The sequence below is a fragment of the Setaria italica genome, chromosome VIII (genome assembly GCF_000263155.2).
Source record: "Setaria italica strain Yugu1 chromosome VIII, Setaria_italica_v2.0, whole genome shotgun sequence".
Lineage (NCBI taxonomy): Eukaryota > Viridiplantae > Streptophyta > Magnoliopsida > Poales > Poaceae > Setaria > Setaria italica.
The window spans coordinates 38,019,133-38,036,345 of NC_028457.1; the positions used below are offsets into that span (position 1 = coordinate 38,019,133).

General features: G+C 45.9%; 2 protein-coding genes across 2 annotated transcripts; one reads left to right on the plus strand and one right to left on the minus strand.

Moving 5' to 3' along the window:
• Positions 1-165: 165 nt before the first annotated feature.
• Positions 166-2,136, minus strand: LOC101759043 (G-type lectin S-receptor-like serine/threonine-protein kinase LECRK1). The gene has a single exon (XM_004980797.3). The coding sequence runs from the start codon at positions 2,134-2,136 to the stop codon at positions 166-168; it is 1,971 nt and encodes a 656-aa protein (XP_004980854.2).
• A 10,464-nt stretch (positions 2,137-12,600) lies between these two features.
• On the plus strand, positions 12,601-16,556 carry LOC101759445 (glutathione S-transferase T3-like). The gene is made up of 3 exons (XM_004980798.2): positions 12,601-13,088; positions 15,179-16,245; positions 16,433-16,556. The coding sequence occupies exons 1-2, from the start codon at positions 12,766-12,768 to the stop codon at positions 16,239-16,241; spliced, it is 1,386 nt and encodes a 461-aa protein (XP_004980855.1). The 5' UTR covers positions 12,601-12,765; the 3' UTR covers positions 16,242-16,245; positions 16,433-16,556.
• The last annotated feature ends 657 nt before the right edge of the window (positions 16,557-17,213 follow it).

The window sequence follows — 17,213 nt, forward strand, 5'->3', positions numbered from 1 at the left end:
TGTGTACTCGTCAATAACACCCTAAATTTGCATCTTAATTATCCACCCGGCCTGTCACTATAAAAGATACACTGTCCCAAGAAACTACTCCGTACAATTACTACTCCGATCCGTCTCTCCGATAGTCCGATGGTACATACATGCATGATGATGCATCTCGATCGATCAGGAGGCCGGCAGCGGCGGGAAGGGCACCTCCACGAGCCCTTCCAGCATCAGGATGACGCTCCTCATGGCCGGCCTCGCCTGGGGCTCCGCCTGCGCGCACCACACCGCCACCTTCACCGCCCGCTCCACCTCCGGCGCCTCGTCTTGGCAGCCCACCGCCCGCGTCACCTCGCCCCGCACTAGCCACTCGTGCGCGCACTCCATGAGCGTCCGCTCCTCGCCGGCCTCCTCCAGCTCCATGCTCCGCCGGCACGTCACGATCTCCAGCAGCACCACGCCGTAGCTGTACACGTCCGCCTTCACCGTCAGCGGCCCGACGCCGCGGTACCACTCCGGGGCCATGTACCCGCGCGTGCCGCGCACCCCCGTGAACGTCCGCGTCTGGTCCGGCAGCAGCAGCTTGGCCAGCCCGAAGTCGGCGATCTTGGCCGTGCCCGACGCGTCCATCAGGATGTTCTGCGGCTTCACGTCGCAGTGGATCACGCGGCTATCCAGCTCGTCGTGGAGGTAGTGCAGCCCGCGCGCGACGTCCAGCGCGATGCCCATCCGCTCGCCCCACGCCGGCGGCCCGTCACCGCCGCCGCTCCTGAACAGACGCTCCGCCAGCGACCCGTTGCTCATGTACTCGTACACCAGCAGCCGGTTGGCGCCCTCGTGGCAGAACCCCAGCAGCCGGACCAGGTTCCGGTGGCTCGTCCGCCCGATGGCGCGCACCTCCCGCTGGAACTCCACCTCCCCTTCCTCCACCACCTTGTCCAGCCGCTTCACGGCGATCGTCTTCTCGCTGCTGTTGTGCAGCAGCGTGCCCCGGAACACCGTGCCGAACGCGCCGCGGCCCAGCGGCTCGCGGAAGCCGCACGTTGCGTGCTCCAGTTCCTGGTAGCTGTACGACCTCAGGGGCGCCTCCTCGTCCAGGGCCTCTGCCGCGTCCTGTTCCGCGAACGTCCTCCGGTTCGCCCAGAACAGCAGCGCCGCCGCCAGGAGCGCGGCTAACGACACGCACGCGAGGAGCCCGGTGCAGACCACAACGACGATGGTCGTGCGCCCGACGCGGTGGCCCCTGCCGCCGCCGCCGATTGCCGGGCTCACCGAGGTGATCTTGACGAACAGCGTGTAGCCGCCGCCAGTGCGGCCGTACATGAGAGGGAGCTGCTGCGTAGTGCACGTGCCGTCTTTGCTGTTGAGCAGCATGGCGGCGCAGAGGCAGTCGGCCATGCACGCGGCCTGGCAGTCGGCGGCGCTGGTGGCCGCGCCCAGCACGGCGTACGACGTGTCCGCCCACGACATGTTCTGGATCGTCGCCATGGACAGACCGGCCTCGCAGTCGCCGGCGCCTGAGGTCCTGGTGCACCCTAGCGCGCCGTTGGCAGCATCGATGAATTCAAACCCCGGAGGGCAAAGGCAGCTCGGCTGCGCGTCGCGGTCTAGGACGCAGTAGCTGTTGGGCCCGCACGTGCCCTTGACGTGGCATCTGTCGCTTGGGCCGATCAACTGGACGTCGGTCGTCCACGCGTCGCCGGACGCGACGGCGTGACGGTACAGGCGCAAGACTCCGTCGGGGTCGAGCGTGACGCGGTAGAAGACCTGCGTCTCGGCGGGAGACAGCGCGGCTCCGGGCCGCGTGAGGTTCTTGGTGTAGTTGCCGCCGTTGCCGGTGAGGTATAGCACTCCGGTGGCGTCGAGGCGCAGGGTGAGCGGGAAGCCGATCTGGAACGTGGCGGTGTCCCAGTACGCGGCGTGCGCGGCGTTCTCCGTCTGCACGGGGTACAAGACGAGGTTTTCGTCGTTGAGCTGGTTGGCGAGGCGGAACTTGCCGGCGGCCCTGTTGGTGGGCGACACGCTGGAGAAGAGGTGCGCACCAGGGACGAGGTCTTGACCGGGGACCAAGGTGTCCGTGGGGAACTCGAACGTGGACCACACCACGGCCCCGTCGGCATCGTAGAGCACGAAGCTACCGTCGTCGCGCATGGCCGCAGAGAGGGCCGGCTGGGGAGGAGCGGCGAGGCTTCTGTACTGGCCGTCGGCGCCGGTCCAGAGCAGGCGGCCGTCTTCGGAGAGCTGGAGCTCGCCGCCGTTGGCCGGCGTGTCGTTGCCGCCGCCGGCCGTCCACGTGACGGTCACGTTGGGCGATGTGGCGAGCCAGACGCCGACGGCGAGGCCGCCGCCCGTGGCGTAGAAACCGAAGGCGAAGCGGCCGGATGGGGAGGGCCAGGCGGCACCGGCGGCGGCCGGCAGGGAGGTCCCCAAGGTGACGTTGGTCTGCGCACCTGACCTGGGCAGGGAAGCAAGCGTGGCGAGTGCGAGCAACAGCAGACGGATGGGTACAGGTATAGCCATGGCTGCCAACTGCCAAGCTAGCTAGTAAGGGTGGAGCAGAAGTGATGAATGTACTTGCTCTCTTCCTCATCTTGCTGCTTGACAAGTTCTCCTTCTTCAGTTGGAAAATGTGGGAGTCGCTATATTTTAAGCGCCTTATTTTTTATAAATTTGAGGCAACGATCTTACACAATCAACTAGTACAATTAAAGGATACAGTCATAAGAGACAATAAATAATTTCTTTCTATAGCTAAACCATAACATAATTACATGCATGTTGTCTGGATAATAAAAAAAATCAAGCACCCGAGATATAGGAGAAGTGGACAAATATACTCACCCCGTTCTAAATTATAGTTCACTTTGCTTTTGCCCTCGACAATTTTTAGTATTCATCAAGGCTTAAGAAAAAAATATATATTAACGTCTACGAGTTCAAGTAAATATGTTATTATCAAAACATATTTCATGGATATAATTTAATAAAACTAATTTGATGTTGTAGATTTCGTAGAGAAGAGTATTAACGTCTACGACACGAAATAAGTTGTTTATGAAAGAGCATTTTATGTGGAATGATAATTAGATATCATAAAATATTTATGTAATTTTCTATAGATTTGGTCAAACTTAAAATTATTTGACTCATGGCAACTTTACAAATTGAGTTTTTTCCCTTTATTTTGAGGTGGTGGGAGTATAAAAATAAGCATCATCAAAGATCCAATTACGAACTATATATATTATTTTCATACATATATAGTTTACCTCTATTTATGATGTATAAGCCTTCTTTTTGTTGACAAACCATTTTCTACTCCCTCCATTCGAAATTATAAGACGTCTTGAGTTTTTCTGATACATAGTTTTTGTTATGCACTCAAATATACACTATACCTAGATACATGCTAAAAACATAATGTATCTACAAAAATCAAAATGTCTTGTAATTTGGAATAGAGGGAGTATATATAAGCCTGGTCAAACATAAGAAAGTAGTGCATTTGGTCACCTCTCAAAATTGACTCGCGACCGCTACATTACGGTTTTTGTGTTGAAGGATTATTTGGTCAAATTCATATTGACCCGCGACCGCGTTGTGCACGGACAATAATCCATCCATGAGACCATGGATGGCGATAGGAAAGACCGGCTGGATTCTGTGTTAGCAGCGACGACGTACGCAATGGCATTATCTAATGGTAACGGTCATGGGGGCCGGCAATGGCGTTTCGTAGCAGCAGCAGACTGGCAGCTGGAGGCAAGGAATTCAACACACACGGTATAGTAGTAGGTACGGTGGACACGGCAAGATCGATAGCAATGGAAAATGGAAAAATTTAGGCAGGGCCGGCCATGGGGAGGGGGGGATAGGGGGTCGGCTGCCCTGGCCCCCCAAACTCCCCCCGACCCCCAGGTTCCCAGAACGCGATGCACAGGTGGTGATAGGCCTAACAATTAAACAATCAGAGGTCCTAATAGGAAGAAACGAAACAAAATACCGGGCCCCACCCATGTCAGGCGCAATCATCGTGCCTAATTCCTAAAGGCAGGCGCACGGGCAACAATTAGATCGCACACGCCATAGGCCATAGCGCCGCCGCCAAAAGCTGCCCTGCTGCCGCCGTTGTCGTGCTGCGCGGCTACGTCCGGCGGTCGCACTCCCACGCATGCGCGTGATCCCTCTAGACTCTAGAGTTGTGTCTTGTGCGCATGTTGTTCCATTTACTGTTGAACTTCGCCGGACGAGATTTGGTTGTTCCTATTCAACTGTGCTGGCACCCAGGTACGCTACTCGATTGCCAATTTCCCCATTCTTCATATCATTAATTATTAATTCACTATCACAAGTTATTTAATTTCAACTGATTTATAACTATCGTGTATTTATAATAATTTCAGCACTGTGGGATATCATGTCGTCTAGAAAATATGAATCAGGTTACGAGAAAAGGAAAAGGAAAAGACGTGTGGATGAGTTCATAGAATCACAAAGAGGAGCTAGGATAAATCTTGCAAGAGTTATCAGGGTCCTGAGAGTAATATGGGTGTTTCGACGAACCCAGATGAGTTGGCAATAATTATTGCAGATGAACCAACTAATGGGAATCAGGAAGAAAATGTTAACATCAACGTCGATGATAACAATGTAAGTGACTCTTAGACCACAGTAAATGCATCAGGTGCACATGCACAGTCTGCTAATGTTGATGAGGAACCTGTGTACACTTCAGATATTTATGATCCAAGAAATTGGGATAATCTTGATAATAAAGCAAGAGACATATTAGTCGAGAAAGGGCCTATAAGAGAAGAAAATATCAAATTTCCTTTAGATGCTGCCTCAAGATATTTTTCATATGCTCATTATTCTAGAAAATTAAGTAATGGAGAGGTACATGACAGAAAATGGTTAGTTTATTCGAAGCATGTTGACAAAGTTTTTTATTTCTGTTGTAAGATCTTCAAGTCTAGCACTAGCAAGAGTCCTAGTTCCTTAGCGGGTGATGGGTTAAGAAATTGGAAGCATATTAGTGAGAAGCTTAGAAAACATGAAAATAGTATCGAGCATATTAGTAAACGCAATTTGGCTTTCAAAGGAAGCAGTGAGCAGCTTTATATAGTAATGATAATTTCTTAGCTTGTGTTGAGATGATTGCAGAATTTGACTTGTTAATGCAAGATCACCTCACACGTATTCAGAACAAAGACATTCATTATCATTATCTCAGTCATAAAATTCAGAATGAGTTCATCTCTCTTTTGGCTTCTGATATCACAAGTCCTATCATAAAGGTTATTAAAGAGGCTACGTATTTCTCTGTTATCCTAGATTGTACCTAGATTGTACCCCTGATGTCAGTCATCAAGAACAAATGACTTTATTAGTTCGATGTGTTAATTTGTCTGATGGCAAGATAAAAATTGATGAGTACGTTTTTGGGTTCTTGAAGATGGATGACACATCTAGTTTGGGGCTTTTTAATGTATTGCTTGAATCTATGGAGTCTTTTGGCTTAAATATTAGTGACATAAGGGGTCAAGGCTATGACAATGGTTCTAATATGAAAGGAAAATACAAAGGGGTAAAAACACGGTTACTTGATATCAATCCAAGAGCATTTTATTTGCTGTAAATAAAGTGAGCAAGAAGTTGCAATCGCCAGCCATGTGCATTGACTCTACTTTGAAGCAAATACAAGGTATAACGCAATACTTTGAGAATTACAGAAATGAGGGGTTTTCTTCTAGTCTGATCATCGCCAAAGGTATTGCAACAGACATGGGTGTCGAAGCATCATTTCCAGAAAAACGTCGTGCTACGAGGAAGAAACAGTTTGATGAAAGTAATTGCCAGGAAGAAATTCTTGAAGCTGAGAAGGCTTTTGAAGTTGAATATTTTTTATTTTGGTTAATATGGCAATCGCTTCTTTGAAGAACAGATTTAAAGAACTCATGGTGTTTAAAGATATATTCGGATTTTTGATGATCTCAAGTACTTTGACGTCATTAAATGATAATGATCTTGAAAAATATTGCACTAAATTTGCAAAAACTTTTTTTTATGGTTCATCTGATGTTGAGGTATATAATCTTATTTCTGAATTAAAGATTATAAAATTCACTTTGCCAGATGGCGTAATGTCTGCTATGGAGATTTTTGAGTATGTGAGAGATGTGGATTGTTAACCTAATGTCTCCATTGCTTACCGAATCTTATTTACTGTGCCTGTGACTGTCGCATCGGCTGAAAGAAACTTTTCAAAGTTGAAGTTATTGAGCAACTATTTAAGGTCAACAATGACTCAAGAGAGGTTAAGTGGTTTGGCAACATTATGTATCGAGAAGAAATTATTGGATGAGATTGACATCAACCCTATCATAAGTGACTTTGCTTCGAGGAATGTTAGAAGAAACTTTTAAGGTAATATGTAAAATGTAAATACAACCTTTTATCCACTTGAGTTTCATCATCATGTATCATGCCATACTTGATCAATATATCCACTTGAGAGCTGCATCCAACTTTGTCTCTTTTATTTGAGCACTTCAACCTTGAACTGGTGACTTGGATCAATGTTCAACACATATGAATGACAAACAATTTTAGATCACAAGTCACCCCTTCATATGACTCAATTAATCATTTGATGCATTCCATTGCTATACTCGGTAAGGCTTGACTTGATACTTCGAAATCCCCCAAGCATTATTCACTTCACCCTAGCAAAGCTCATGGCTCAAGCCACCACTTGACCAAACCTCGTTGCTAATCTCTTGCTTGATTTCTTCATCCAATTGCTGCCACATGAGTCTAGCTTTGTTTTGACATCAAGAGTGAAATCCACTTGAGAGATCATATCTTCCTTTACTTTCAATATCCCATTTGTTGCTAACAAGCTTCTCATTTTATTTAGAGACCGACAAATATATCAATGCCATCACACCTCTATTTTCATCTTAATTTGCTTGTTATATATCACACATAGACTCTATGGGATCACACATAATATTTATTCTTATGACATTTATCTTCAAAATCAAGCAATCTTGCAATATGAGGCTATCAACCATTCCTCAATTCATCTTTATCATCATTGCTTGCTCTCATGCTTAGATAAGCAATGTAACATATCACACTTGTTATTTTCACCATATGAGCCATAAATACAATCTTTTTCAACTAAGATTATTTACCAATAACCTTATACCTACTCACATACTTTATCAAGTGTGTTAGACCTTTAATCTAGTTATCATTTAACACACCAAAACCCACTAGGGGCCTAGATGCTCTTTCAGTTGATGACTGGTGTTAAACTAACAATAAGCTCTTCGATATCTTCTGGGCACCTTATTGAGAAGCCAGAGAAGCCGCTGAAACAAAAGCTTTCAGAACCAGCAAACAGAGGGAGTATATGCTTGTGTATATATATGCAACGGAGGGTCATGAAGCCAGAATATAAAGCACCTTACGGTAAGTACATCAAACAAGCCAATAGACTCAACATGAACAGGGTTTTATTCTAACGTGCATGATCGACTGCATGCCTACATATCATGTCATACTGCTGGAGCAGCCGAAAAACTGATCAGTTTGATGCGTGCATGGAAACTACGGAATTGAGCGTATATAGCATCAGAAGAAGCAACTGATAATGCACGGTTGGTTGGAACCGAAATGGAACGATTCAAGAGCTGCATTCCCAATTGCCATCGTCGCCTCCTCATCTTCCTCCTGATATGATCCTATTTTCTAGGGATGTCTATGCTATACTCGAGTGAAAAACTCCCTTCCCGCACCTGAATCTTTTGGACCTTTAGATCAAAAACAAATAGCCCTGATCGAATCTCATCCACCTTCATCTCCTCCACACCTCCAACCTTATCCTCTCTGTGCAGGGACACTCGACCGCCACCCTCCCGCCCGCTGCTGCCTCTTCCCCTTGCCAGCGTCGTCCCCGGCACCGGCGAGGCTCCATTCCTCCCCAGTTGGGCTCTTCCCAATCCATCTTCCCTTCTCTTTCTTCCTGGCATTGGTCGCTGCTAGCCCCCGCCGTCGCCACCAACCTGCCTGGCTCCAGCGATACCTCCGCCGCCACCCACTGAAGCACCCACACTAACTCGTTGATGGTTCTCGCCCCCGCCGCTTCCACAGGCCAAACGCTGTCCACCAGCCACCCACGACTGGCAGCACCCACGCCACCTCACCACCCCATCGGCACAAACTGCCGGCACCGCCTGCTACCATGTCACCATGGAGCTCCCTCTAGGACCGCCGGCCAGATACAGGTACACCACCTAGCTCCCCTAAACCTCAGACCCTAAAGACCCCGACCCCTAACCCTAAAAGCTCACCGGAGCTGCCGGGATTAAGGAAGACGAGGCCGGGTACGTTGCGTCTCCTCATTGGGCACAAATTCGAGTGTGGGGAGAGGATGAAAATGCGCGAGCATCATATAGCTTCCCTCTTTTTTGGGAGATGGGGGAGGATCTCACCTAATTGTATTTCATGGAGCTTACCTCCTTAACGATAGATTAATCTTTATACTTGGAGATCAAGTCAACTACAACAACTAAATCATGTAAATCCCTCTATAAACATGCAATCGTGGTAAGCCAAGATAGGCAGCCATGTTCCCTTCGAACTTACAGGCCTAGCTCCCGCATTATTCAGTCTGCAAGAAAAGGGAAATGACCACCCATATTGTTTAGTTTTATGCAGCACTTTTGACAACATAGTGTACTGAACTATAGATTTACCCTCACCTCACAGTATGCTTGCATCTTCTTAGGGGGTGTTGGGGGTGTTTGGATACACCCCCTAAACTTTAATACCTATCACATCGGATGTTTGGATACTAATTATGAGTATTAAATATAGTCTAATTACAAAACTAATTGCACAGATGGAGTCTAATTCGCGAGACGAATCTATTAAGCCTAATTAGTCCATGATTTGACAATGTGGTGCTACAGTAACCATTTGCTAATGATGAATTAATTAGGCTTAATAGATTCGTCTCGCGAATTAGTATAGGGGTTCTGCAGTTAGTTTTATAATTAACTTATGTTTAGTCCTCCTAATTAGCGTCCGAACATCTAATGTAACCCTCGTAAAATTTAGTACCTCGTATCCAAATACCCCTAGCCTGCTCCATTGCCGCCTTGAAGCTCTCGTCGTTGAAGTTGTCCGCGTTCCTCACCATGCACACACAATTGACAATACGGCTGAAGTCTTTCTTCTGGTACAGTACGATGCAAAAGTGCCGGAAGGTCATCTCTTGCTGCCCTCTCCCGGACTTCTGGTAGACTGTTACAGTACAGTTGAGTGCTGGAAGGAAGTGCAAAATTCACTCGAATTGGCATGAGCATTTGTTGCTCTACAAAACCAGAGAAGGGAGTCGCTCGCTGCTGGTGCACCTGGCTGGATGGGTAGGTCAGTTGGGCTGACAGTGTCGTGGGCCGGTGGTCCAGTTGGTGGTGGGCACCGTTTGGGCCCAAAGTAGTAAGGACCAGGAAGCAGCGGATTGGTGGGTGGGCTGAAAGCAACCATCCCGCCCAGACGCGTCACACACACACACACAAAGCTCGTGGCCTCCTGCCCTCCCGGACTCTCTCTTCATCTGAAACTTTGCCATGACTGAATAAAGGGTTGGGTCATAATAAATGTCCAACTCATCTAGCCACCACAACCAGTGAAAATACGAAGATATTCACAGTTCCATGAAAATGGAAATAGTCCGATAAAGTTATCTTAGACCACCAAGAACAATCAAATCATCTCCAATTGGACCCCGAACTCACTATTCTACTAGTTGTCTTTCCTTCGAGCTGACTATTTTAGTCATTGAATACATAAATCTGCTGCACATGTTATCCAGAAATATGGCGGTATTCAAAAAAAGAAATAGGGCGGTATTCAATTCAAGAAACGCTATGCAGGCTTGGTTATATAGCAGAACTGCACAAGGAGGGCATCCACAATGTACTTTCGTGGATCTCATCGTTTCTGAGTGCCCAATATCGGCACCAACGTGAAGGCTAAAGCCTTAGTTTACGCCCTGGAAATGGAGAATATGTAAGAATTCCTTTATGTACATCGATTGTAACCTAGATAAACCAATGAACATTATCTTAAAAAAGATAAAACCAAGAGCTTTATAAACTAACAATTAGGCCTGGGGTTACATCAGTCAGAATGGATTGTTCCAGGGGAATAACCATTAAATTCATGGGCACTCAGTTCAATGCCCAAATATTTTTGAGGAAAAAATCCATTATGTATTCTATACATTGTGCATGTCACAAAAATTGATGAAATTGTAGTTGTAGAAGCCTAAGAGATGTGAACAAAATAATGCATTTTACTAGCAGAGCATGAATGTAGAGGTTGCTTGCAAAATGGTTCAAAAACAGTATTAAGTAATCATTTCTTTGGCTATTTTTTGCATTAAGCTCGAATTTTGAATGCCAATTGTGCAAAGTGTGCATGAAGCCGGACTGCATGCAAGTCACATTTGAGAAGGCAACGAAGAAAATGAAATTGAAAGGTACCTTCTTGTGGATTGCTTGAATCGGAGTGTGATATGTCTTTTATCTTCATGTGGCAGCCCCTTCAAGCTTAGTTCTGACAGAGAAGATTCATGATTTTCATCTATCTGAGGTGTTGTTACTTCTATATCATGGGCAGACAGTGCTAGCATGGACAGTGAAGACATTTGTTTTGATTTAACTGTTGCTGCGAAGAATAGCTGTGGCCTGTCTTCATACAGCTTTATATACTTGAGCTTTGGTGCTTCTAGTGAAGTACGGGTCAACTTCAACTTCGGATCCGTTTGACCATTGAACTTAGGTAGAGTTACTGACTTATATGTGACTGGCCAGGGTGCAGTCTGGAGCCCAATCGAAAGTGGGGAACTCTTGTCGATGACCAGGCATGCGCTTACCACTGGTGTCTGGTCGTGTTGGCCGAGGTTGGGATTGGTGTAAATGACTCGTGCAGAATCGAAGCTGGGATGCTGGCTGTTCTGGGACAGTGGTTGCTGTGGAGTTTCCTGCATGTGTTCTAGCTTCGCAATTTCCTGTTGCAATTGCTCCAATTGTTTCTTGGCTTCGTTTAAGATGGCCAGTCTGTTGGCTGCCGCTCTTTGAGCTTGCATTTGCTCCGTGAACTGTGCTTTCTGCCTCTTGACTTCCTCCAACTTATGACCGAAAGCAGCTCGTCCTCTGTGTCAGTGGCGTTTCTGTCTTCGGCATCGGTGGGTTGCTGATCGTCATGTTCGGCCTCTGGTACGGCCCTTGCCTTCATTGCTTTCGCTCTTAGAACTTGTTCGATGCGTGCACAATGCTCTTCTTTGTCTGACATGACCTGTTGTGATGGCTCAGACGGGATGAGTTGTCTATCTTCGTCAGCTTCGGGTGCCGTTGTGGCTTTCTTCTTTCTTTGTGGAGGCATCGTGGGTTGCTTCTTGGCTTAAACACGGTGGGCGCCAAATATTGGGATCTAACTCCGGAATAAGTAAGATCACAACACGATTAGGAAACAGGAGATTAGTGGCTTCGGGTTTAAACAATTCTCAAGTCTACTCCATAGCTGTCTTGTCAATAAATAGTGTCCGTTACGGTGGGCGGTTCGCCTCCTTTTATAGTGTTGTAAAGGTACATTTTCACATACTGGTTACACCACTAGCCAACCACTACATTATAGGAATATGCCGTACAAAGTGATAAACTGATTCCATTACATGACACGTCGTACAAATCTGATTACACATTTGCCCTCGTCTACCTGCTACATTCGCGGAATATCCCTTCGTTGGAGGTCTTTTTCTCCCTCGCGGCCTTTTTTCCTGACACAGCCCTCTTTTTGACCGCCTGTTCATCTTTGATTCCACTGCGTGTGCTCACCCCTTCCTTGGCTTCGCGGACAATCAAGTATTGGCTTCAGTGACGTACCCCGAAGCCGTTAGCAAGCGAGGTCACATGCTAAAAACGAAGCTGTTCTTGCGCCTTCGGAGCTGCCCTGCACACAGTAGAAAAAAGAGATATTTCTTGGGTCTTACAAGGGTTAGTTGCCGAGAAGGTATCTTGGCTTCGGTTGGAGACGGTTTTGGCCGAGGTTAGGAGTCGTAGGGAATCGGTTCTTGTCAGCTTCGAGATTGACATTTATTAGGGTGATTCCCAACAGTAGCCCCTCGTGGGTGAGGTTAGACATCGGCGACCGAACCCACGAAATAGAGTTATGCGCCCAAAAAATGTCACCCTCGAGCGTTGGCGTGAACCGAGACAACGGTTACCTTTTGGCGGCGGTTAGACCTCTTTTCACCGTGTGACGTTTCGTGTGCTCAAGGCGGTGGAAATATGACTTTTGGCGTTTTTTTTACCGCGCCTATAAAAGGAGTGCTGAGCCGGTCACTTTCTGTTGTTGGCCGCTGGAGGGCTTTGGTGCTCTGCGAGGTTAGGGCACGTACAGCGGCGTCTTTTTCTCGTCTCTTCGCGAGGTCATTTTTCAGGAAGCCCCCCGTCGAGCCAAGCGACGCGCGCCCCGTCGCCTCGCGAGGCGACGGGCATCTCCCGTGCTCCGAGGTGGAACCGACGGCGGCGACTCCGTTGTACGGCCTCGTCCTCGAGAGTCGACGGCGCGCTCGGATCCCGCGCGGGAGGCGCGCAGTGGCAGGAGATTTGGGCGCGCGCGGGAGTTTTTCGCGCCCAATCCATCTTCCCCGTCATATCTCCCAGCTCCCCCAATCCGCCTCCATCTCCACCTCCGAACTCCATGGCGGCCGCAGCTAGGAAGAAGAAGGGGGCTACACCGTCAGCGTTGGATGCGGCGGCGGCGGCGGCCCCAACCCGTACCCTCGGTCGCGGTGGCTTCTCGGCGCCGACGGCTCTCTCTCTAGGTCGTGGCAGCAGCTCGGCGGCAGCAGGCACCCGCCCAACCACCGGTGGTGTCGACAGGGGCACGACGACGGCGCCATCCTCCATTGATGGATCCAGCGTTGGTGGCTTCCCCAGCATAGATGGATTTCAGTTCCCTCACTCACCGTCTGAAGCTTGGTTTGATACGGCCAGCAAAGATCCCTCTTCTCCTGGAACATGGTAATCACTCAAAACTTAGATGTGTGACTACAAGTTTGGTATGATTTATGCTAGCAACATGTGTAACAGAGTCGCCTGTGGTTTAGTTGTTTATAGCTGTCAAAATGGAGTGCTGTCAGTACTTCTGTTCATTTTTGGATTGTCACTGCAACTTACTGTTTGATTAGTCATTTAATTTTTATTTGCTAAATTAGTGCAAGAACAATTGAAATAGTGTATCCGAAGTGTTGCAAAGTTGACCATAATTCAAGATTAGTTTCAGGGAATTTAGGTTAGTTAGGTAACTGTAGTTCTCTAGCTAGAAGCCTGTTCGTGCTTTGTCAGGTCAATTGGAATCGACGAAAAGGAACTTTACTTGCAAGTCAACTATCACCTCTTATTGGACTGTTAGGGGCACATTGTTTTCAATTGTACAAGCACTACTTTATCTTTTGATTCATCAGCTGCTACATGACTTTGTTAATCTAACTAATATGATGGCCGAGGAGTAGTGGCCCTGCTAGATTTATGGTCAAACCTCTAGAGTTGAATGAAGAAAAATATAGTGAAAACAGGACCTGACAGCAAATTTGTTTTCCTGGTGGTAGTGCTCCAATTGATCAGCCTATTGTAGTTCCTAGAAACGCCGTCAGTCTCTAGCTGAATGTAACTAGTGCTGTTAGAAACTTCAAGTTTGAGAAGAGAATGCACAGTGATTGATTCGAGGAATCGAGGGCAATATGTGTGGTGGTCCTCGGTTGCTGTAATCATGATGGTGCTGCCAAGCTTTGTTTGTTGTGTTGGTCTCAGAAGAGGTTGTCTCTGGAGGCTTTGCCAGGGAGTGTAAAGCTGGTAGTTTTAGTTGAATGTTTCTGTTCTGTTCCACTTGTTTGTTCCAGTAACCTCACTGCATGTGTGAGTTTATATGTTTCTATTACCAGACCCTAGACACTGCTTTGTATCACTATCTTTACTTCAGTCTTTTTTTAACAAGATAAACTTCAGAGCTGGAGCAACTTTTGCTGGAGTTTCAGTAACAAACAGATTCTCTGTAAAATGGCCTGTCACTTTTATGGACTATAGTATTCAGACCTTGGAGCTTACTAGTCCATATGTCATATTGGAGTCATATGGAGTTATATTTGCAATGGGGGGAAGCACATATGTAGTTCTGTGAGGCATTACTATTTCAAAAGTACTGAATAATTTTGGGAACTAAATAAACAACTAATAAGTCTTTCTAACTAAAAACAATTGCATTGCATACTTACCATGTACTATGATTTATGGATTCTAGAACATAGAGAAAATCAATCCAAATTTAACAACAAAAAAGATATGAAATGTAAAAAATAAAAATAGTGAATATTAGATGTGTCTGCTATAAACAAAAAGGACAAGATAGAAGATACCTTGACTTTTTCCAAACCATTAGAAGCTTCAGTAAACATTTTGGGGTTAGAACTCAAAGTGTTACTGTTCAAATAGGACATGTAGTTCCTTGAGGCATCTTCAAGATTGCCTAATGCAAGGTAGCAACTGTATTTATACAGATAAAAAAAGGTAAACTTAATAGCCATTTAAGGAGGAAAGAAGATGATCATAGAAAATATATGCAATTGAAGTTGCAGAGTCAACAATCCCTGCCAAATCAACAGGTGCAATACAATATGATCAGATGTCTGCCATTTAATGTTAACTGGTGATTACCTGAAATGGTCTGCCTGATCAGATGTCGCTGCCATATAGTATGAATGATATGTTGTGAACTAGTAATCCTACCATAAGAATGGAGTGCCTTTGTTTAGTTACTACTGCACAATCCATTTTAGTTCATCTCTGTTCATTCATCATATGCCTAAATCATTTATGTTGGCAATGGGAGAACTCTGAGACCTGCAGCATTGACCCCTTCTATCTGAATTATCTAGCTAGTTTACTAATGACGAGCATCAGAAGTAACAGGAGATGTTTTCAAATCAGTTCCGTTCAGTTGATTATCAATTGCGTATTTGTGACCATGTCTATCAATTGAAGTACTACTGTATTCCTCCAGTGAACTATGTTATTGTTTGAACTGAAACATAGTGGTCATTGTTTGTTTCCTGCAGGGACAAAGATCCACATCCATCTGGTGGTTTCATGAACTACTTCAGAAATCAGCCACACAACTTTCATTTGGTTGGTCAACCTATTCACAACAGCCCTTTGAATAAACTGTCCACCAACAATGATGCAAGTTCACAGCCTGAAGTAGAAATACTTGACAATGACAATGTTAGGACTGAGAAGAGGATCCTATGGACAGAGGAAGAGGATCTTAGATTGATGAGCGCTTGGATAGAACATTCAACAGACTCTACCTGTGGAGCCGATAAGGGTGGTAACCAGTATTGGGGTGAGGTTGTTGAATCCTACAACAAGACTACCCCACCACTTCGAAAGAGAAATCTGAAGCAATGCAAGGATAGATGGCACAAGATTAATAGGTGGACAGACCTCTTTGAATGTGCTTATGTAAAGGCTCGTAGAGTATTTACAAGTGGATATTCCGATCAAATGTGGATTGATGCAGCCCACAAGTTCTATGTGGAGGACAACAAAGATGCAAAACTAGGACCCTTTGTTGGGATTGAGGTTTGGAAAATTTGTCGAGAAGTGTCAAAGTGGAAAACATACAATGAAGAGCTGAGGAATGCACGTAAAAGGAAATCATTTCACCTTGAAGAAGAAAGGGATCAGGGAAGTGATGAAAGTTTGGAAGAGATGCCAAATCGACCAATGGGTCAGAAGGCAGCTAAAAAGGCAGCTCTAGCAGCAAAAGGCAAGTCAAAAGGCTCCAGCAGCGATGATGGTAACTCAAAGGAATCTGCTATTGATCTAGATAAATTAGGTAGGTTTAGCAAAATTCAGGAGGAAACAAATGCAAACCGTATGAAGATATTGGAACTGCAACAGAAGCTATCATCTGAGAAGCTTGAGACCACAAAAGTTGCCCATCTTACTGCACAAGAGACCAAAGAGGGAAAGAAGCTTGAGAAAGAATCAAAGATGATGGAGGCTTATAACAGCCTCATCTTACAAGATACAAGTTCAATGTCTGATGTGGAAAAGGCGGAGCGAGTTGCTGCCATGAAGTGTCTTAGGAAGGCCCTTTTTCCTGAAAGTGACTGAACAGGTAACTTGAGCAATCTGAGTTGAATCTGAGCGCTATCTGAGTTGAATGAGAATGCTATTTGAATCTGAATGCTATATGAGTATGTTAACCATTATTCTTTATTAATTGTGACTGAACATTTATTCTTGAAAGTGACTGAACCATTTATTCTTTATTCTGATTTTATTTCCATTGGTATTGTTTGAAGGTACTGCAGGCGAGTGCCTATGCTAGAAGCCTAGAACAGAAGGGATGCAGAACCTGGGAAGAGTTTGAGCAACCTGTCATCTGAGTGCTATCTACTATTTACCTGAATTTTATGTACTAGTGAACATGCCATTTCAATTGAATGTTACCTGATTTAGATTAATGTTGTAAGAATCTTTGCTGAGAGGTCATGGCCTGATGGAACATTTGCTATGAGTGCACTAGAGTCATATGTCATCTCCTTTAGAGCACATGGACATGTATCTTTTTATTTTCTGTCAGAAAGGGTGAAGGTCTTCTAGCGCACATGGACATGTATCTGAGTGTGAATCTGAATCTAAATGTGAATGTGCTATCTAAATATGAATCGATGAGCTATCTGAATGTGAATGTGTAATCTGAATGTGAACATGTCATCCGAATGTGAATGTGCACCTATCTGAATGTGAATGTGTTATCTAAATGTGAACATGTCATTTGAATGTGAATATACACCGTACAGATGTTCACCGCATACTATAAAATGGCACCAGTCCACCACAGACCAGATCACCGCATACCAGTTCATTTTCCACTCTAGATAGTTCCTATGGAGCAAGTTGAGGTGCAACATGCCCAGGACTTTGATCCTGCAGAGGTGTTCACCGTAGAAGATATGCTAGCGGAGGATGAAATCTTAGAAGATATGATACAAGAGGAATTGAAGGCCTACATCGATGGAGAAGCATCAGCAGTATCTCGCCGTCGCCGACAAACTGGACCGCGCAGGTACATATCGAGGA

Bases quoted from the DNA above. Each gene is read 5' to 3' on its own strand.
- LOC101759043 (XM_004980797.3), bottom strand. From the start codon at position 2,136: ATGCGCGACGACGGTAGCTTCGTGCTCTACGATGCCGACGGGGCCGTG.
- LOC101759445 (XM_004980798.2), top strand. From the start codon at position 12,766: ATGGCGGCCGCAGCTAGGAAGAAGAAGGGGGCTACACCGTCAGCGTTG. The intron at 13,089-15,178 runs GTAATCACTCAA...TGTTTCCTGCAG, and splicing joins CCCTCTTCTCCTGGAACATG to GGACAAAGATCCACATCCAT.